The 23,505-nt window shown below is 40.2% G+C and overlaps 1 protein-coding gene across 1 annotated transcript in view; it reads right to left on the bottom strand.

The window, feature by feature from the left end:
- mphosph8 (M-phase phosphoprotein 8) overlaps window positions 1-23,505 on the bottom strand; it is a 59,862-nt gene that overhangs the window by 20,085 nt on the left and 16,272 nt on the right. Inside the window, exons 3-7 of the mRNA XM_048533529.2 lie at window positions 16,522-17,541; window positions 12,081-12,186; window positions 7,420-7,671; window positions 5,975-6,100; window positions 1,836-1,924 (exon numbers count right to left, since the gene is read on the bottom strand). Of these exons, the coding sequence (XP_048389486.1) occupies window positions 1,836-1,924; window positions 5,975-6,100; window positions 7,420-7,671; window positions 12,081-12,186; window positions 16,522-17,541 (1,593 nt within the window). The remainder of the gene's footprint in view (window positions 1-1,835; window positions 1,925-5,974; window positions 6,101-7,419; window positions 7,672-12,080; window positions 12,187-16,521; window positions 17,542-23,505) is intronic.

The raw sequence follows: 23,505 nt of genomic DNA, 5'->3' as shown, positions 1-23,505 counted from the left end.
AGCAAGTACTCTCGATGTGGTCAATGTTGGAAACGTAGCAACCAAATTACACACAGCCAAGTCCCAGCAGCAGCATGGTATCATGTTTTTTGTTGGATACTTTTAATGATAATATTAACCAGACACAAGAATGTCTCTTGGTGCTCATCAAAATATTGCCAGAGTGTTGTTATTTTGTTAAAAACAATTGATCAGAGGGAAGCAGCGTCCAAACTGGAAGGTTGGCCATGTGATGGGACAGCATTCTCCCAAAACTACAAGAATTATTGCCTGGATTATGTGCTTGAACTAATAACCTTTGACTCAGAATACTGAGTTTAACAAATTTTGCTTAAATCTACGACTAGAAGTAAATACTTTCAAAATTGGTAAAGTTACAAATAGTTATCAAAACTGCATTCCATACTCTCAAACTAAATTTGTTCAACAAAATCAATTGTTATTTTTAGGTTACTAATTCCTACCATCTAAACTCCAGCTGTAGACCAAAAAAATAATTCTGGTCAAAACTGAGTATTATTTGAAGTGGGAATTAGTGGAGACATTATTTTCGTGGGGTGACACCCAGAATCAATACCATAATGAATGATCATGGGAGCCAAAGTTCATTGAAAAATGTTCATCACAAAATGCCAAGGAATTAAAATTTTGCACTCATTAATAACTTAACTGTAGAATTATTTTTATGTTCAATGGGCCTCAAACTGCACTGTAACCATTCAACAATTATAAACGCAATTTGTTGACATATTGTACAAGAGTCCTTTAACCCAGGGAAAAAGACTCAAATATTCAGAGGAGCACAATAAGGTGGAATTTGCCAATAAATCAAAGACATCATAATGACAGGAAACCAAAAATTTAGTCAAAGGCTATTGTTTAAGCTTTGGAGGAGTGTAAGAGTGTTTTGCTAAGAGAATTCCTCAGTTCACTGTCCATTAGACTGGAAGCACAGCTGTCAAAAGCTGGGCAAAAGAAGCGAACCATAAATGAAAGACTAGACTTGGAGGAAAGGAGCAAGCCTGCTACAAAGGGAAACAGAAAGTCATAACAGGATTTAAACAGAATACAACATTTTTCGGTTGAGATGGTGGTGAATATAGGCCAGCAAGCACTGGGATTCCAGTTAAACATGAAGTTAAACAGGATGAACAATGGGTGTGTAGCAAAGTCTGGCAATAAGAAAAACAATTCTGACTGTAACAGACGAACTGAGACAGGACAGAGACAGCTTGACAAAATTAAGGGGCCAAGCAACAGTAGTGCGAACAGAACCGGGTGTCACAAACATAAATGTGGAATGTGATGTGTATCTTCACGTGACCTCACCTTTTTGGTGATGCTGCCAAATACAGAAGCAAGGATCCACAAATAGATCCTACAGAACACCAAGGACAACACCAAGGACAACAATCAGGGTGGGAAGAGAAGACATTGTAGGATATCACAGGGCTAAAGTTTGATAGGCATGAATAGAATCATGCAAAAGCAGTCGCAGTTATAATTCTATCAAAGTCTGTAGACAGGTCTCAAAGGAATAGTACTGAAAAAGGAAACATAAGCATTTGCTAAAAATGCAGCTTCCACATACAGCAAATTATTTAACACTGGGTGGTTAGTGTGTAGAATGAACGTCCTGAAGAAGTGGTGCATCCGACAGTTACAATGTTTAAAAGACATTTGGATAGGTACAGAAATAGGAAAGGTTTGGGAGAGGTTTAGACGGAATATGGGCCGGCAGCAGACAGGTAGGACTAGTTTAGTTTGGGATTATGTGTGGCATGGACTATTTGGACCAAAGGGTCTATTTCCATGCTGTATGACGCTATACGTACCTCTTGATCTAGATTATACTCTTCACTTGAATTTAGAGCCAGTTTTACGGTTAAATAGTTCCCACTTTTTACTGCATCGCGCAACACACCTACATGAACAAGTTTACAAAATCAAGCAAAAATAACTATTAGTTAAGAAGTTTCCTCACTCCCATATTTGCATTTAACTAATTTAATTACATTTAAAATTTCATAAGCAAGATAACAAGGACAATAACAAATTGGCATTTTAGGATAGATGTGATGTAAGACAAGACGTATTCAGCTTTCCAGCACTTTAATACAGAATGGACACGCTCATATTATACCACTTAATATTACATGTATTCACATTCCTGATTGGGGAAGATGGAAAATAAATGAGGTGCAAGTGGTGGAACCAGTCAAAAAGAAACATAAATCCAAAACAACCAATAACGCAGTCCACCGTTGATCAATGATGCTGTGCCGGGTGTCCCTGACAGAGCTATCAAACAGCAGTTTGGATTCCACCTCGGTGGCCCAGCTCCTGACCTCAGTGTAACTTTCGTCCAAACACAGGCAAATTAACTGACCTAAAACAGCATTTAACCGAGTATAGCATCAAATAGTCACATGACACCAAGTTATGGTCCAAAAGGTTTATTTGAAATCACAAGCTTTCAGAGCTCTACTCCTTCGTCAGTTGAAGTGACGCACTTAACCTGACAAAGGAGCAGCACTCCGAAAGCCTGTGATTTCAAATAAACCTGCTGGGCCATAACTTGGTGTCATGTGACTTCTCACTGTGTCTACCCCTGTACAACACCAACACCTCCACATCATGACTAACATCAAGTAGATTTAATAAACTTGAAACCAATAGGAATCTGGAGGTATTTTCTGCTAATTGAAGTCATACCTAGCATAAAGGAAGATAGTTGATTGTGGTTGCTGGAGGCCAATAACCTCAGTCCCCAGACATGTCATCAGGCTAGTGCCCAAAGCAGTACCATGCCCATTCCTCTATGATAAAATCCGAGCTGGGCATGTTTACCGAGGATTAAAAAATTTAGCACTATTTTTAACTCCTTAGAGGCTGAAGCAGTCTGGGCCAGATACAGCACAACCTAGACAACATTCAGGCTTCTGATCAGGGGCAAATAACATTTGTGTAACCCAAGTAATCTGCACTTCAAACCAGACAAGGCCAACAGTGAAATGTTCAATGGCATTACCACGTCGGAATCCTCTATCATCTTCCTGCGGGTTACCATTGACCCAAAACTGAAATCCTCCACTCATATAAATAGTGTGACTCTAAGAGCAAGTCAGAGGCTAAGAATTCTGCCTGAAGTAAGTCACCTCCTGACTCAGAGCTAAAGAGTTGTACTGCTTGGAAACAGATCCTTTGGTCCAATTCATCCACACCGACTAGATAACCCAAATCATAAAGTCCCATTTGCCAGAATTTGGCCATATCTCTCTCTTAACTCTTCATATTCACAGATCCATCCAGGTGCCTTTTTAAATGTCATCATTATACCAGCCTCCTCTACTTCCTCTGTAGCTCAATCCATTCAAGCACCATCCACTGCATGAAAAAGTTGCTCCTTTGGTCCCTTTTAAATCTTTCCCCTCTCGCCTTAAACTTACGCCCTCTAGTTTTGGACACCCCTTGTGGAAAAGACCTTGGCAATTCACTCTATCCATGCCGCTCATGATTTTATAAATCTCTAAAGGTCATTGCTCAGCCTTCAACAATCCTGAGAAAATAGCCCCAGCCTATTCACCCTCTCCGTATAGCTCAAGTTCTCCAAACCTGGCAACACCCTTCCTTTTGCAGGGAGACCAGAACTGAATGCAGTATTCCAAAAATGGTCTAACCAATGTCCTGTACAGCCTCAATACAACATCCCAATTCCTGTACTCAATGTACTGACCAATAAAGGCAAGGTGTACAAAATGCCTTCTTCACTACCCTATCTACTTGCAACTCCACTTTCAAGGAAATATGAAACTGTACCTAAAGGACTCTTTGTTCAGCAACACTCCCCAGGACCCTACTAAAGTGTAAAGTCCTGCCCTGGTTGGCATTTCTAAAATGCAACACCTCACTTTTGTCTAAAATCTCCAATGACCACTCGTCTGCCCATCTGATCAAGGTCGCATTATACTCTGGAGGTAACCTTCTTCACTGTCCACTGAACCACCAATTTTGGTATCATCTACAAACTTACTAACCATTCCTCCTATATTCAAACCCAAAGCATTTATATAAAATAACAAAAAACAGTCAACCCAGCACTAATCCTTGTGCACATCACTGGTCACAGGCCTCCAGTCCAAAAGCAACCCTCCACCACCATGCTCTGTCTCCTACCTTCGAGCCAATTTTGTATCCAAATGGCTAGCTCTCCTTGGATTCCATGTGATCTAACCCGGCTAACCAGTCTACCATGCAGAACCTTGTTTAACGCCTTAAAGAATCTTCAAAAGTGTGCCCACCATCTACAAGGCACAAGTCAGGACTGTAACAGCAAGTTATTGCAGATGCTGGAATCTGTACTGAACAAATGCTGGATATCACACTAGGTCAGACAACATCCATGGAGAAACATTTTGAATCTAGATGACTTTTCAGAGTTGAAGTGAAGTTTGGAAGGAACAGCATTTACACTATAATTAGGGTGGGGATGGCAGTGCTGGGTATAGAGTGCTGGTGGAGAAAGGATGTTGATAGTTCAGATTAAGTGATTAAAATGTGAGAATTTGAGAAACTTCACTTCAGCTCTGATGAAGAGTCATTTAGACTCAAAGTTTTAGCTTGTTCTCTCTCCATGGATGCTGTCTGATCTGCTGTGATCCCCAGCATGTTAATTTCAGTACAAGTCAGGACTGTGATAGAACACTCCTCATTTGCCTAGATGAATGTAGGTCCACCAATATTTGAATATTATCATTAAGGAAAACATAGCTACCTAATTAGCACTCCCTCATGCACTCACTTTTGCCAGTGGTGTGTTCCATGTACGGGATGCATTGCAACAATTTGCCAAACCTCCTTAAGTAACACCTTCAAAACCAGAAGGACACGAGCAGCAAATGCATGGGAACAACGGTCAGTCACAACTTCCCTTTCAAATCATCCATCATTTTAACTTGAATTTGATCATCATTCCTTCTCTTTTAATGGATCAAAATCCTGGAACTTGCTTCCTAACAGCATTATGCAGTAAACTGGTGCAGGTACTCCCTGGTTCTAGGTAGCAACTCAACATTGCTGACAAGGGCAACATTTGTTTCCTCCTGGCCCACAAGGTAATGCCCACAAATCATGAAAGAATTCTTTTAAATAGTACACCAGCAATTTTTAATTTAAGCGGTCAAATAATTTGTCTGATACTCATTACGCAATTTGAAATAGAACACATCAATGCCCTTAATATGCTAAAAATATAGTTCAGGCTACAATGGGCAAAAACCTGCCTTAGCATACTATTCCATCATCTGAAGTTTGAGTCAAGGTTAAAGAAATATTTCAAACACGTCCTCCTATTCTTAGACAATTATAAAAAGTGATATCTGAGCTTGGATCTCAATTGTAGGACTGGTCTACATGTATAAATATTATACTTGTATTGAATTTTGAAATAATTATGAAGCAGGACTAATATTAACAATGAACTACCTTGGTTATTCAACATCAAATTCAAGACTGTAGAGTTATGACAAGTTCAACAGCCCACACATCTTTGGAAAATATTTAAGCCATTTTAAGCATTTCTACATTCAATCAAAAAATGTTCATCTCTGCTAAGCTCCAACACTTTTAAAATAAACAATGTAGGAAGAGAGTTATTGAATAATTACTCATTCCTATGCAATTCTTTGCATGACACTAAGTTCAAAACTTTGAAGTAATAGGTGAATGGATTAAAACCAAATTCTGTTTTGCATTCTTTTACAAAATGTTAATGCATGTGCCCCAAATTCAAATTTTCTTTCACATACACATTACAAAACCCGCAAAACTAATTTCAAATATAATCTTTAACTCAAAACTTGTAATAGCAGAACAATCAACAAGTAACTTACAAAGTATAGTTTAAAATAATTTATAATGATTTGAATTTGCTGTTAACACTAATAATTCCAGAAGTTATTTTGTTGAAACTCACTATTGGATATTGTTTTTGGTACAGAAATCAAGTCATCATTTCCATCCAAGTGTTTTTGAAAATCTTCCAATGTCATCCAATCAAGCTGGAGGTCCACACCCAATTTAAGCATCTCCTGTTTTTCAGCTGAATATTGAAAACATTACAAAAAAGGAATAAAATTAACAGTTATAATGCAAATTATTGCTACAGAAGCACAATAAGGAAGAACTGGAATTGTTTCTAATTTCCAGGCAATGTCACTGAAAGAGAAAATTATCTAGGTGTAATGGTTCAAAAGTCTCTGAAGGTTCATGATCAATATATTAGGTTGTATTCATAGATAAATCCAGCACAAAGGTGCCATTCATCACCACAGACGTCTTGAATTAGAGCACGCCACAAATACTGAGGCCAAGTTTGGTTCTCTTGCAAGGTTTGGAATACATATGCCCTTGTAAAACGTTCAGATGAGGTGAACTAGAGGAATGATTTCCACTTTAAAAGAAACTTAATTACTCATACAAACTTAAGAACTGTACCGGCGTACGTGCAGTGTAGATTTGTACTTTACAGAATGAAAGCAAGGGCTGGATTGCAAGATTAATCGGTACATTACTCCAGTTTCACAAAATGAGGTAGCTGAGGAAACATTAATTTAATTTTTCAATAGGAGCAATATAATGAACAACTGTTCTTTTCCAACAAGTAATGAATGCCTGGTAAGCACTGCCAACAGGTACATGACCTGCTGCATAGCTGTACCAAGCAGCAGCAAGGGTCATATTATAGAGAAAATATGATGCATATCCTGTCCTGGATACTTTCTGAATTAGTTCTGTTTTCTCATATCGGACCCAGATTGTCAACTTCTCCCAGAAGATAACATGCCAACAAGGGCTGGAATAAGGTACAGTGCAAGATGGAGACATACAAAACAGAAGGACTACCCTCGAAGAGAAAGCAATAACTGTAGACACCGGAGTCAGAGATAACAGTGTGGAACTGGAGGAACACATCAGGCCAGGCAGCATCAGAGGAACAGGAATGTTGACATTTCGGATCGGGACCCTTCTTCAGAAGTTTTCAGGTCCCGACCCGAAACATCAACTTTCCTGCTGTTCTGATGCTGCCTGGCCTGCTGTGATCCTCCAGCTCCACGGTGTTATCTAGGATTACCCTCTCGTCTACGCTAAATTAGCCAGATTCTCCCACCAGCGTAAAGACATCTTGAATCCTTTCAAATGTAAATGAGATAGCTCAACTGTTTGGAACTTTGCCAAAAAACTGTACTCCTGGCAATGTCAGAAAACAATGCCTGGAAAAGTTAAGATTTTACAGTACAGTAAGTTTTAAACAAATCATCTGAAAGATGAGGAGGTAATAGCAATCATTTCATACAATAGCATCTCAAGATAACAAATAAAGTTTACTTCTGCAATGACGAGAAAAAGTCTGGTTTATACCTGGATTTTCCTCAGTCTGAGACATGGTATCAAGAACTTCTTGAGTCTCTTCAATTGCATTCTGCACTCTGCAATCATTCTCCTCTTTTGTACTTTTCTTATCTTTTTGCACCTGCTTCTTCCCTTTGGTTCGGTTCCCATCAATTTTAGAACCTTGGAAAACTGAGTCTTTATTCTCCCTGTCCTCATCATCCATTCTTTCAGTGAAAGGAATCAGGAACTTATCAAAAAGACCTTTCATCTCTCTGTTATCTATAAAAAGCAGAAAGAAGTTAAAAACACAATAAGTACACAAATAAATTGGGTAGGGATAAGAATTTACAAACTTCATAGCTGTAGCTTAATCTGAACTTGTTTTTTCTAGCCTTGTCAGCATTCAAAGGAATCAATACATTTTTAAAAATACCTTTGCATGAAATCAGCTTTCAAATAAAATCAGTAGCTCAGTCTGTTCTGTGAAAATACCCCAAATATTAATCCCTGCATTGAGTACCACTGCTGAAAAACTAAATTTGGCAACGTTGAATAATTTTCTAAATTTATTTCATTTAGATGACTTTCCCTGGTTGCAACCCAGTGTCTGAAAGAAGTATTTGTGTTGATAATTTATGAGTTGAAAAGTACAAAAAAAATGTGATAAACAGTTATTGGGAAGGAAAGTTAAACAGTTAAATTCTCTAGCCGATGTGTAAAATTGACAGCTGCAGAGTGAGGACAGGCTTATACAACTATAATCAGAAAAGCAGAGCCTCAGTTACACACCTGCATGTTGTTCAACATCCACAGCACAGTTAAGAATATCTGTGTCAGTGAACATTATTGTCAGTTACCTACTAAAAGAAGCAAAAAATCAACGATAAAGGCAGGCGTACATTTTTGTTCAAATGTCCACCTATCACACTATTCTAGCCTGCGCAGAATCAAAAATCAACTCGGCTGCATAATAAGAAATTAAAACACTGCAGTTCAGTACCCTAAAATTCCAAAGCACCCTGGGATACACTGTGTTAAACAGTGGGCAGGGTAGAAGGTGGAACAGAATTTGAGCAGACAGCTCGCTTCCAGTTTCCTCTCAGCATATCAAGATCGATAATTAGTGGCTTCCTAGCAAAGACGATCAATAAGCACCGCAACTGGACACTTCACACTCTAAGTCAGGAGTGTAGGCCAGAATGAATAGGAAATCAGTCATGGTTACATACTTAAAAGTCACTGGATCAGTGTTAATATCTTATGGAAGATTCAAGAAATCAAAAAATCATACACACCCTGCCAACTTCATCAAAATATGTTGCAACATTTAGCCATGATTCTGGTGGCAAGTCTTGTACCATCTCTTCATATATACAACAAAGCACTCCCCAAATGTTTTCCCCGATGATGCCCGAGAAAACGCATCAGGCAACAGAAATGGGCCGTTTCAAAGTGACAAATGGGTGGGCTTCTGATTTCAGTGTCGTTTCTCCTGTAAGTTACAATGACATGACAACATCCTATTATAGTCACAGCTGATGCCACAATTCCATAGTTCATATTTGTGTTGGTGGGGAAGCGTTATTTGCAGCAACAAATACTGGAAATCTGATTTCAACCAGTGCGGCTCCAAGCAAATTAGTTTACTTCTCGACAGATATGAACTGCCAAGAGTAAGTCACCACAACATGCAGTGACTGGCCTTCCAGTTTTCAAGACATTCTCTAATCAACTTGATTAGTGATTTTGCTAAGCAAATATGCTAGCAGTTTGAAAAAATGCCACAGTACTCCCCAAAATGCAACTTCAATGTCATACCTGAATAATTGTACTGCCTGTCTTTAATCTGTGCAAAGCTACCGCAAATCATAAACTCGCTTCTGCTAAACGGCCACTTTAATAAACAAGTTCACCCTGTTTAATTTGGAGTATTCATGACCAGTGACCAACCTACAAAGAAAGAGTAGGAAACTACCAAGAGTTGTTTTTAAAAAGAAAATCAACAAACTTGCCAGCCATCTCAGCAGCGTACAAGTTTACCTGAAGCTTCTCTGCTCTTAACGTTCTGCTGTTCAATAGCAAATAATAGATAATGAATTAGTGCATATTCAGCTGCATATTGTTATGAGTCTATCAAGCATAAGGCACTATAAGATAGTTCAACACCTTGTTCAGTTGAGCAGCAGAAAGGTTTAAAGGATTGAGACACAAAAACAGCACATTAAATTCACACAAGTTAGCTTTCTGTCCACCACAGTGACTACATTTAAGAGATCACAACGCAATCAGCTTTTACCATTATTACACCTTACCACACTAAAAAGGGAAGCTGGTGCGCATTTCTTGGATATGATATAGCAAACACAGTTACTTTGAGAAATCTACATGCTACTGAGTTAGATATTCACAGTATTAGTGCTCTGATGATTCAGCTGGTCTTCGTAGCAATTTTTTGACCAAATTCTTCTTGCCATTTCAATTTTCCTAAGGGTTCCGCAAATCTCAACTTAAAAATTTTCAATTCGCTAGCACTCATGTTCAGAATGACAATAAGCTTTCCCAACGATCAGTCCGGATTCAACTTTCTAAGCAAAGAACAAAGAAGAGCAAAGGCAAAAACGTCCAGAAAGTGAGGCATCTTGGACAGGGATCATAATTCACTCATTAATATTCCTCCTCCAACAGTCCGTAGAATGACAAGGTCATTCAAGGGCCTGCCAATGAATCAGGACATGGAGAGATAGCACCTCACAAGGGCAATTCGCCAAGTATTCTTCAAGGATAACCAAAGTCACAGATTTACCCCCCAGGGAGTGTCAGTCATGGAGATGAAGTCATGCCTCAGCTTACTTTTTTTGATTTTGGATCGTTCCAACCACGCTGATCTCTGATGTCAACAAAGTAGAACCTTAGTGCATTTATTAACTGGAAACAAAAAAGTCCATTCATTTAATATGTAGATTATCTGCATTGAGATGCATCAGACATTCTGTGAAGCTGCAAGGAGAGCAAGATGTGATTGCATTTTATAGGTGTCTAAGTTTTGAGTCAAAGTTGAGGTTTAGTGGAAATGCACTTGAGTCTCTTCAGTATATAACTGTGACTTCGATAGTCACGTGACAGAGACTCTACTAGAAAGTTAGAACTAGTGTAGCTAAGAGCCATGAGTTCTGTTGTTATATCACGTATACAATACACTGTTTAAGAGGAACACGTATGAGGATAAGAAATACCCAAACCAAAACAAAGCTTCCAGTTGAGTGGGAGGGTTGCAGCCATATTCAGAATTCATTCCAAGCATGGCAAAGAAAAGAAGGACAAGATAAGCAACTCACTCAATGATGTGCACAGTTTGACCTCTGTAGCACAGCTATCACAAAGACAATATTTAAAAAAAACTTACAATACAAACTGCAATTAAAAACAAACTTCAGAATCTGATGAAAGATCAATCTGAAATGTTAACTATTTATCAATAAAGATAGAGTATTTCTAGCATTTTCTGTTTTAATTTCAGACTTTCAGCATCTGCAGTATTTTGTTTTTGTAGTACTGGGTTACCCTGGTACTTGATGCTTCCCAGCAACACACATCACATGGACTGCACCTCGTCCCGATCATCAGAGCTGTGGAACTTTCAAAGTGTATGTCATAAGATATAGGGAATAACAATGGAGATGTAAAAGTGGCAAACTCATCTTAATAAAAAAAAATAGTCCACAAAACAGACTGAGAAAGTTTGTTGTTAATTTGGTTTTAAACAAAGGAAAAAATTGGTTAGTAGGAACAGCCCCAGAAAACAACTTGGGTTTCACTTTTCCTCGAAGCTTGTTTGCACATAAGATTGGCCAGTTCTGGAGGTTACTTCTGTTCCTTGCATATAGCGATAAAAATTAACATTTATAATAGCAAATTAAGAGACTGAATCAACATTTTACAACGCTAAAAACTACGCTGAAAGACATGATACTTGACAGCTTTGATGAAGGGGCTAAGAAGTGACAAGGGGGTTCCAATGTTAGTAAGGGTTAGGTAATATATCTTTACTTTAAAGATATATCTATGCATTTAATCAGAAAAAAGCCAACATTTACAATATTTTCACTTAGCTTGCCAATAAATTGTACTTCTATTACTACTAATAAATTAGTTCTAACATTTGTTTGACAAGTGAGAATGTTTACATCTGAATCTACCTCATTTAAATGCAAAACACCTTTCAATAAGATTTCCATTAAAATGTTAGTAAAAATATCTGAAATTGTAAGTTTTAAAACTTAAGATACTTGACACAGAAACTGTCAAAATACAGAATAAAATGACATGATGTACAGCAACATTCATTTTTCATTAGTTCAAAAAGGCGTAGGTGTTGTTTATTGCCCATTCCCAATTGCACAGTAGGCAGTTAAGAGTCAAACACATTGCAGTGGGTCTGGAATCACAAGTAGAACAAATCTGGTAAAAGGGATATTTCCTTCCATGAAAGGTTATTAGTGAACCAGATGGGTTTTTACAACAAAGGCCAACAAATCAATAAATTAGGCCAGCTACCATGATGGGATTCAAATCCATGCACCCAGAACATGAGCCTAAATTTCTGGAATGCTAGTCGTTACATTACCGCTTACTCCATTGCCTCCCCAGTACACACGAAGATTGCTGGTACAACTTCTACTAGTACTTACGATGGTCCACACTTTGTTCCTTTCGCCCCTTGTCAATATCCATTTTTTTATCAGAAATTTCTTTGGGAGCTTCACCTTTCTTTCCCAACCGCTCTCGGGAAACAAACTAAAACAAAAAACGAGAATTATAGCCACGTACCTTAAATGTTTAAACAGAAAATACAAAAAGCTGAAACTACATATAAAATGAGGAATTAAGTATTGCTTCAAGTAGGCGTTTTGTTAAAGCTTTTTGTCTTCCACTCATCAGAGCAATTCACAAGAATACTAATTCAATTAACTAGAAAATGGCCATTATCTACTTTGCTGATTTGAAACCAATGCAGTATGTATATCTGCTGTCAGCAAAAATAAAATAGGGCTGTGTGTTAATATGCAACTTCTAATACATGCAGGAGCACTACACTGAGTCCTAATGACATCCCTAAGTTGCTGGTCCTGACCAGAGTCAGCCCAGCATGACTTAAAACTCAAACAAAAACTGATGGTTAATTATCAAACAATTCACTGGTGCACTTTCCATGTGAATTGATTCTCCCTTGAACTGGTTTTCTTCTGAAATTCTGAAGAGTGCAAGATGTAAAGCTTTGACAAAAAAGCCTTTAAACAATTCTTTGTCCAACAACTAATGAAAACAAGAAATGTCTCATTAAGAAAGAAACTGGATTTTACCTCTGGACTTCAGTAAGCCACATGCTTGGCACAAGTTGTAAATTGTGCAATATTAAAAAGTGATACATATGCAAACTGAATATTTCCATTTCAAATTTCTCATATTGCCTTTACCACTTTCTGGAATGTCTTACTGTGCTCCAATCTTTGCATGTTGCTTTAATATGCTAAAAAAAACTGAAGTTAACAGATGGCAGGCATGTATCATAAATGGGGAAAAAATTGCTTTGAAACCAATTCCATCTATGGTCCGCAATAACTTTTGCTGTTATGGCTAACAGTTTGTTTCTATTAAGTTCAACTCAAACTTAGAAACAAATCACAGGAACATAGAAGTCTACCCATGCATACTAGTCCCAAACAGTAATGGTAGTATGTAATACATTGCTTCATATTTCAAAATGGATATGAGTCTGCAATATTTTATGGCCCAAAACTGGGTTAATAGTTTCCCCTAAGACAATGATAGATGCTACCACAATGGCACCCAATGATGTGTGGGAAATACAATCTGGTTCATCTCTTCAGTATGACCAACAGACAGACATATGGAGGCATTAAACCACTCTTTTTTACAAAACAAGATGTGTGAACAACAGAAACAGAGAATCAGCAGAAGAAAGTGGACACTACAAAAACCACAGGCATGGAAACATTCTAGCAGTAGCACTGAAGAAATGCACTTTAGGACTTGTTGTACCCCTCCGAGCCAAGCTGTTCCAATACAGCTGCAACATTGGTAATGAGGTGACAATGTGGAAAACTGCTCAGGTATCTGTGTGCACAATGAGTAGGATAAATCCAATCCAGCCAGTTACCAGCCTACCAATCTATTTTCAATCAGTCAAGTGATGGAAGGTGTTTGAAGCAGCACTTGCCTAACAGTACTGCTCACTGACAACCAGTTTGGGTTCCACCAGGACAACTCAGCTCCTGACCTTGTTATAGCCTTGGTTCAAACATGGATGGACAAAACAGCTGAATTCCAGACAAGATAGTGACTGTTCTTGTCATAAGGGCTCCATCTGACACAGCTTGGCATTAAGGAGCCCTAGCATAACCATAGTCAAAGGGAATCAAGGAGAAGCTCTCTGCTAGTTGGTTCATATCTGGCACAAAGAACATAGAACTCAATCATCTAAGGTCCAGCACATCTCTGCAGGCAGAAACTCCTCAGGGTAGACATTTTCTCATCAGCCTGTTTGGAGATGTTATGACACACTTCTGATGGGACTGAAATCCAGATTTTTCTGCTGAGGCAGGGACACTACCACATCATAAGAACCTCTATTTCCTCAGGGTAGTGTCCTATACCTAGCCATCTTCAGCTGCTTCAATGACCAAAGGTCATAATTTGGACTGTTCAGTGGATCACTACACAATGGTCAGCACCATTTAGAACTCCTCAGATACTGAAGCAGCCCATGTCTAGTAAAAGCCTGGACAATATCCAGGTTAGAGCTGGGAAGTGGCAATTAACACTTATAGACTCAAAGACATACAGCACAGAAGCAGACCCTTCAGTCCAATTCATCCATGCTGACCAAGTTTCCCAAAATAAACTAGTCCCATTGGCCAGCATTTAGCCCATATCCCTCTAAAACTTTCCTATTCATTAACTTACCCAAATGTTGTTTTAAATGATCTAACTCTACCTGCACCCACCACTTCCTCTGGCAGGTCATTCCACATATGAACTACTCTGAAAATATTGCCCCTTGTCTTAAATCTTTCTCCTCTCATCTTAAAATTATGCCATCTAATTTTGAATTCCCCATCCTAAGTAAAAGATTTTGCAATTCCCCTGATCTATACCCACCATGATTTTATAAACTTCAATAAGGTCACTCCTCACCTTCCTACACCCATCCAGCCTCTCAATGCTAACCATCTAGTCCTGGTAACATCCTTGGAAATCTTTTCTACTCCCTTTCCAATTTAATAATATCCTTCCTATAGCTGGGTGATCTGAACGTACACAGTACTCCAAAAGCAGCCTCAATGTCCTGTGCAGGACTGGTGCTGGGTCTGCTGCTTGTCATTTATACAAACAATTTGATTTTGATTTTTTTATTGCCACGTGCACTCAAGTACAGGAACACAGAAGTACAGTGAAAAGTGCAAAGTTGCCACCCTCTGACACCATTTTAGTATGCACTAGACTTGATTACAAACAGAAGTAGAAATAAAAGAAACTGCCAAAAAAAAAAGGAAGCATCCAGAACACTTCCCCACCTCTGCCATGAATCCTTGCCACCAGAAAAACACACAGTCAGTCATAGTCCATTCTGCAGTCTGTAAACACCTGGCTGACTGACCACCACATGCCCCTGCCCATAGCCGGAATGCCACTGCATTTATGCAGCCAGGAGCCGAGCTGCCACTGCTGGAACAGTGTTGCCATTCTTCAGTGTTATCTTGCCTCTTCCAATGATTTGCAGGAGAATTCAGGAGACATAGTTAAGTTTGTGAATGACACCAAAACTGGTGATTATAGTAGATAGTGAAGGAGGTTAAGATTACAAAGGGATCTTGATAAATTAGGCCAGAGTGGCAGATGGAGCTTAATTTGGATGAATGAGGGGTACTGCGTTTTGCTAAGACACAGTTAATGTTAGGGTCTTGGGGAGAGTTGTTGAACAGAGAGAGACACAGAAATTCAGGTACATAGTCCCTTAAAAGTCGTGTCACAGGTAAACAGGGGGATTAAGGTGGCATTTAGTACACACACCTTCATTGCTCAGACCTTTTGCATACAACAGTTGGGGCATCACATTGCACTTGTACAGGATTTTGGAGAGCTACTTCTGGAGTAAAAACCAAAAGAACAGCAATGCTGTAAATCAGGATTGAAAACAGATGTTGCTGGAAAAGTTCAGCAGGTCTGGCAGCATCTGCAAAGAAAAACAAAAAATCACAGTGAACATTTCGGGTCCAGTGACCTTCCTCAGAAGGCTTCTGAGGGAGGGTCAAAATCCAAAATGTTAACTGATTTGTTTCTTCACAGATGCTGCTAGATCTGCTAAGCTTTTCCAGCAACGTCTGTTTTCGTTGCCACTTCTGGAAAGCTGAGTACAGTTCTCGTCGCCCTGCTATAAATTGGAGGGGGTTAAGAAATGATTTACAAGGATGTTACTGGGACTGGAGGGTTTGAGTTATAAGGAACAGCTGGATTGGCTGGAACTTTTGCCACTGGAGCACGAGGTTGACAGTGACCTTGTAGAGATAAGATAATCTAATCATTGCCCCTTTAAAAGTATCACCAGCAGTAATTAATTCTCCATTATCAATATTAATGAGGTTACACTTGACCAGAAACTGAACTGGGCTAGCCATCTAGATACTGTGGCTAAAACAGCAGGTCAGAGGCTGGGAATTCTGCAGCAAGTAACTCACCACCTGACTCCCCAAAGCCTACAGAACACATACAAGGTACAAGTTGGGCATGTTATGGAATACTCCCCACTTGCCTCGATGAGTGCAGCTCCAACAAAAGTCAAGAAGCTTGAAATTACGCAGGACAAAGCAGCCTCCTTGAATAGCATCACATCCATAACATTAACTTTGTCCACATTCATGGTCAGTAACAGGGTGCACCAGTTACAAAATAAGTGCAGAAATGCATAATGGCTTCACAGGTAGTATCTTTCAATGCCACCAACACTACCATCTAGAACTGAGCAGCAGATAATTGGGAACACCACCACCTACAAAGTTCCACTCAAAACAATTCACCAAGTTCACTGAGAATTCAAAACCCTATGCTTACTTGGCTTGGAACTTTAATTGCTTCCAGCTTCTCCTCAGTGGTCGTTGCAGAGTAGTTTGAATTGTCAGTCTTCACATTTTCTCGATTAACTTCAGAATCCAATCCCAACTTGTCAAAGAGACTAGGCTCAGCAAATTGGGATGGCTGTCCCGACGTTGTTACACTAGATTCAGAACCTTGAGTCACCTTCTCAGTACCACACCGAGGAGAACTATCAGTCACATTATACATTTTGTTCAGTTTTATCATTGCATTTTTCACACAATCTTGTTTAGGAGTAGTACTGTTTTCATTGTCTATTGACTTTCTGCCTTTGGCATCCATTTGAAATTTTGGAACCTTAATTTCACTTTCATCTGATTTTACCGATGAAACAGCCTCCTTTCGCTTCTCTTGAGACTTGTGTTTTTTATTATGACTGCTATTCTCCTTATTTATAACTTTCTTCTCTGAACAATCATCTTTAAGATTCTTTCTCTGCTTCTGGAATTTCATTTCTTGCTTGGAACTGTCCACTTTATCCCTCTTCTTTTTCTTTTTCTTTATCTTAAGCTCCAGGTCATCCTCATCTGAGCTATCCAGAGATCTTTTTGGTGTTGTAATCGTGTCTTGGGTTGTTAATCCCCTAGTTTTCTCAAATGTTGGATCACTGGGATCCACAATTTTCTGCTCTTTGCTTTCACCAGATTCAGTTAACAAGTCAACCTGTGTGACTGGCTCAACTAAAGACCTCTGTGCATCATGTTGTTTTTTCAATTTCTTAGATTCAGTTGAATTTGTTTTCTTTACCTTCCCATCTTCAGGGGTCTCTCTCACATTATCTAAAATGTTGTCTCTCAGTTCTTCATTATTTGACCTGCTGGATTTAGCTTTTTTATCTATTTTAGGACTGTCATGCTTCATGTCCAGTTCAGTTTTAGATTTTTTCTTTTTTTTAGTCTTTTGTGGGCAAGTTTCTTTCACGCCTCCATAATCATCTGCAGACTCATCTTCAAAAATATCTTTGTCTAAGGTAAGCCTCTGAAAAGACAAAAAAGGCACTTATCAGATGTGACTGAAAAAGTATAAAATCATAAGATCAACAAATTGCTGTTTCGTTCAAGCTTAAAAAAAAAGCAGTTATTATCTTTATTTCAGTATCTTTTATATTTTTCTTTCATTTTCCTTATTATTAGCTTTCAAATTCAATAGGTAATCTAACATGAGAAGTGTTTCAGGACACAGTCAAAAAAGCTGGACGTTACAGATCAACGACTTTTCGCAAGTTTAAATTGGATCAATCCAGTTTCATTCTTTTTGATAGGAAGTCAGGTCAATTGTGTTACTAATTATTTAGACCATGGGTTCCACTGTAAACTATAGAAATTAGAGGGAAAAAATGATATACATATATAGATATATACATATCATGTAAATCTGTCACATCTGCATTGCATGTAATGTAAAAAGCTGGGTCAACTGGGATATATGGAGAGCAGACTCATCTCAGTGAAAAGACCGCAAGTTCAAACTTATCCACTGAACCATGAAGTATCGCAGTACCTCAGTGTGTACATTCTGGAGCATGGATTATACATTAAATGGAAGTCTCATCTAATTGAATGTGCATGGAAGATCTCAGTCCGATTCGAGAAGCAGCAGTGCTCCTCTACGTCATGGATGGTACACCATTAAAAATTAATCTGGCCAATCATGGCTCATCACATCACCAACTGTGGTATTTGTCTAGAAATCAGTAATCACACTTCAAAAGCAAACAAAGAATACATGAAAATTCTGTATAAATAAAATCATATCAAAATGTCATTCAGGAAAAACGTCACCCGCAGTTTAATAAATTTAACAATACCATAGATATGACAGGAAGAAATGTTATTTGGAGAACAGAAAACACTGGAAAAATTCATCAATCAGGTTACAAAACGAGGGGAAGGGGGAGGTGGTGAAAAGAACAAAAGGTTGTGATAGGATGACTTTAAGAAGACTTTAAATGACAAACGGTTTTATGGTACAACGCCAAAGGGAGTGACAATCAAAAATATGTTTAGGGGACGTGTAATGAGAAGGATCATAACTGTTCAAATGCAAAAATAAGAAATTAGGAATCAAAAGGGAAAAAAGGAAACAAAGTGGAAGCAGAGGTCCTGAATTAGAATTGGCAACTCAGAGTCTAAAAGACTGAAAAGTGCCCAGTTGAAATAAAGGGAAATAGCAAGAACTGCAGACACTGGAGTCTGATACACCACAGTGTGGAGCGGAAGTAACACACAGAAACGTCAACTTTCCTGGTCCTCTGATGCTGCCTGACCTGCTATATTCCTCCAGCTCCACACTGTGTTGTTAGTTGAAATGAAAAGTGCCGTTTCTCAACCTTGTACTGAGCTTCACTGCAAGACTGCAGTAAGTCAAACAGAATGCGAGTAAATTGGGGAACTGAAATGACATGTTACTGGAAGCTTGGGATTAGTCTTGCAACGCATCTTAACTCAGTTTGCAAAATGATCACCCCGTCTGCATTTGGTCTCTTAAACGTGAGTTGCAAATGCAATTATGTCATCTGGAACAGTATTTAGGAATCTGACAGACCAAAAGGGAAATAAATGGGAAGGTCCTACATCTCCTGCACTTTGTTGCTAAGTTTGTAAAGGGAAGGAAATGTTGAAAAGGTGACTGATGAGTGATCTTGCATTGGAAATAGTTTCTTCAGAATGCTGATAAGAAAGAGAAAGATGCACTTGGTAGCAGCAATAGATGATTCTCTCAATGAAGTGAAAACAACTCAGCACCTTTCTGTCGGTGTTTGCTACACATCTTAAGTGTGAGCAGCAAGGCAATGGATGACTTTCTTACCAACTGGAAGGTCAGACAATGCAATGCTCCATATGCAATCTTGCTTCTGCATCGACATTTATTTTGAATACTGAGGAGTTCAACTGTTACCCATGAAGTATGACCAGAGTCAATCTATCACATCTTTGGCGGTTCAGTTTCTCATGAGAGAAGGGTCAGAAAGTAATTATAAAATCGGTGATTTACTATTTAAAAAAGGGACCAGACAGGCAAACATGGCTGTAGACAATTCTAGAACATTACATTGCCTCCTCGATGTCAGGGCCAAAGAAATCAGCAAACGGGCGATGGGGTGGGGCACATCCAGAACTCTCAGTCCATTACAGTACCAACAGCACAAGGACAAAAAAGGAATGAAGTTCTGCAGGAAGATTATAGAAGGAGCTAAGAAAGGATTAAAAGGATGGAGCTCAAAAAGCAGATCAGCTATGGATTATTTCCACTGCCACTCTATATAGAAGCGGATGAGTGCATGGTGTAGAAATGTAAGGCTTTATGTTCTGACAATCCCATGAGCAATATCACTAGGACCTTGTTGCTCCTGGTGCAGGGACACTCAGGGCAACAAGATCAGAGGGAGGTGACAAACAAGTACAGTCCACAGGCTCTTAGCAAAGGAAGGCTATACATCACTACCGTAATACACAATGAAGCTAGAAAATAAAAGTAGTGAGGCCCCGATAATTATGATAAAAATCAGCACAAGCAAGTAATGATGATAGTTTAGAGGATCAAAACAAAATCAGTCAAACAAAACTGGCTTTTATTTTCAGAGACAAAGGGTAGTAGAGGAGTGTTGTTTTTGGGACTGGAGGCCTGTGACCAACAGTGCTCCTCAGGTCCACTTCTGTTTATATAAATAAATAATTTGGATGAGAATACGGAAGGCATGGTTAGTAAGTTTGCAGGTGACACCAAAATTGGAGCTTTAGTGGCAGAATGAAGATAGTTATCTAAGATTACAAACGGATCTTGATCAATCAGATCAATGGGCTGAGGATTGGCAGATGGAGTTTAATTGCTTAAATGCGACATATTGCATTTTAGAGTCATCCAGCACCAAAAGAGACCATTCAGTCGCAAACTAAACTAGCGCCACCTGCCTACGCTTGGTCCATATCCCTTCAAACATTCCTTTCTCATGTGCTTATCTAAATGACTTTTAATAACTGTTCTTTCATTCGTCATTTCCTTTGCAAGTTCATACCACACGAGCCACTCTGTATTAAAAAAAATGCCCCTTACGTCACCTCACACTTATCCAAATTAAACTTTTCATTCAAAGCCGGGGGTATATTTTTAAAAAGTGAGAGGAAAATAAAAATTATAAAAGACATGAGGGGCAATTTCTTTTTAAACACAATGGTTCATGAACTGCCAGTGGAAGTGGTGAATGCAGGTACAGTTAACAGTTGTCGTGTCACCTTTAATAACTTACATACATATACAGCCACATCTCTCTTCCCAGCTAATGAAATGTGAGGCTTGATGAACACAGCAGGCCCAGCAGCATCTCAGGAGCACAAAAGCTGACGTTTCGGGCCTAGACCCTTCATCAGAGACGGGGATGGGGTGAGGGCTCTGGAATAAATAGGGAGAGAGGGGGAGGCGGACCGAAGATGGAGAGAAAAGAAGATAGGTGGAGAGGAGAGTATAGGTGGGGAGGTAGGGAGTCCAGATAGGTCAGTCCAGGCAAGACGGACAGGTCAAGGAGGTGGGATGAGGTTAGTAGGTAGGAGATGGAGGTGCGGCTTGGGGTGGGAGGAAGAACAGGTTAGGGAGGCAGAGACAGGTTGGACTGGTTTTGAGATGCAGTGGGTGGAGGGGAAGAGCTGGGCTGGTTGTGTGGTGCAGTGGGGGGAGGGGACGAACTGGGCTGGTTTTGGGATGCGATGGGGGAAGGGGAGATTTTGAAGCTCGTGAAGTCCACACTGATACCATTGGGCTGCAGGGTTCCCAAGCAGAATGAGTTGCTGTTCCTGCAACCTTCGGGTGGCATCACTGCGGCACTGCAGGAGGCCCATGATGGACATGTCATCTAAAGAATGGGAGGGGGAGTGGAAATGGTTTGCGACTGGGAGGTGCAGTTGTTTATTGCGAACCGAGCAGAGGTGTTCTGCAAAGCAGTCCCCAAGCCTCCGCTTGGTTTCCCCAATGTAAAGGAAGCCACACCGGCTACAGTGGATGCAGTATACCACATTGGCAGATGTGCAGGTGAACCTCTGCTTAATATGGAAAGTCATCTTGGGGCCTGGGATAGGGGTGAGGGAGGTGGTGTGGGGGCAAGTGTAGCATTTCCTGCGGTTGCAGGGGAAGGTGCCGGGTGTGGTGGGGTTGGAGGACAGTGTGGAGCAAACAAAGGAGTCACGGAGAGAGTGGTCTCTCTGGAATGCAGACAGGGGTGGGGATGGAAAAATGTCTTGGGTGGTGGGGTCAGATTGTAGATGGCGGAAATGTCGGAGGATGATGCGTTGTATCCGGAGGTTGGTGGGGTGGTGTGTGAGAACGAGGGGAATCCTCTTTGGGCGGTTGTGGTGGGGGGCGGGGTGTGATGGATGTGTTGCGGGAAATGCGGGAGACACGGTCAAGGGCGTTCTCGACCACTGTGGGGGAAAAGTTGCGGTCCTCGAAGCACTTGGACATCTGGGATGTGCTGGAGTGGAATGCCTCATCGTGGGAGCAGATGCGGCGGAGGCGGAGGAATTGGGAATAGGGGATGGAATTTTTACAGGAGGGTGGGTGGGAGGAGGTGTATTCTAGGTAGCTGTGGGAGTCGGTGGGCTTGAAATGGACATCAGTTACAAGCTGGTTGCCTGAAATGGAGACTGAGAGTTCCAGGAAAGCGAGGGATGTGCTGGAGATGGCCCAGGTGAACTGAAGGTTAGGGTGGAAGGTGTTGGTGAAGTGGATGAACTGTTTGAGCTCCTCTGGGGAGCAAGAGGCGGCGCCGATACAGTCATCAATGTAACGGAGGAAGAGGTGGGGTTTGGGGCGTGTGTAGGTGCGGAACAGGGAATGTTCCACGTAACCTACAAACAGGCAGGCATAGCTGGGGCCCATGCGGGTGCCCATGGCCACCCCCTTAGTCTGTAGGAAGTGGGACTTCCCTGGACTGACCTATCCCCTCCCTACCTCCCCACCTATATTCTCCTCTCCACCTATCTTCTTTTCTCTCCATCTTCGGTCCGCCTCCCCCTCTCTCTCTATTTATTCCAGAACCCTCTCCAGCATCTGCAGTTCCCATTATCACATCTCTCTTCCCACACCGGTCCAGTGGTTAGTGCCCTTTGCTTAATAAGACTATGTTCCTTCCATCCAAAGTACGTTCCCTCACATTTTCCCCACACTAAGCTTCAGCAACCGGACCACTACAACTTATCAATATCCTTTTGAAGTTGCACATGATCCTTTCCCTAGGTTCGCAATGCTTCCGAGTTTTGAATCAGCTCCAAATGTGGAAATGGTTTCTCGTACGCATACGTCCGTGTACATCAAGAAAAGCAAGGGTCCCAACACCAATCTCTAGGGATCACCTCATCAGACCTCCACCCACCTGATAAACGTTTATGAACTATCCTATCACTCAGCCAATTTTGTATCCTTATTAATGCTTTCTCTTTCATTCCAAACTTTGCTCACTGATCTGCTATGTGGCACTGTATCAAAATGTATCATTTTGAGCACCAAACTGCCAATTCTCTGCCTAGCTCCATAAAGTCTACTTACAGAATTATATCCCTCTTTTCTCCCCTCAGTGTCGTTAGTACCAATATGAGCTATGACTTCTGGCTTACCTTCCCTCCACAGGGTGCTATGCAGTCAGTGACATCCTTGAACCTCATACTAGGAACAGAACACACTTCCTTGGATTCATGTGTGGTCACAGGAAACACTTGACTATTCTCCTTGTTAGCTAATCTCCCAGCACCATTACTCTTCCAGTCAAGATGTATCACTGTGTAGCTATGCCACTTATTGACTACCCAGATTAGGGGTATTGCTGATTTGGCTGACATTTATTGCCCATTCCCAACTGTCCTTATGACTGTGGTATGAACTGTCTCCTTAAACACCTACAGTGCATGTGGTGTAGGATACTCACCATGCTGTTAAGGAGATAATTAAAGAATTTTA

The sequence above is a fragment of the Stegostoma tigrinum genome, chromosome 6 (genome assembly GCF_030684315.1).
Source record: "Stegostoma tigrinum isolate sSteTig4 chromosome 6, sSteTig4.hap1, whole genome shotgun sequence".
In the NCBI taxonomy this organism is placed as follows: domain Eukaryota; kingdom Metazoa; phylum Chordata; class Chondrichthyes; order Orectolobiformes; family Stegostomatidae; genus Stegostoma; species Stegostoma tigrinum.
This window is presented reverse-complemented; position numbering and strand designations above follow the sequence as displayed.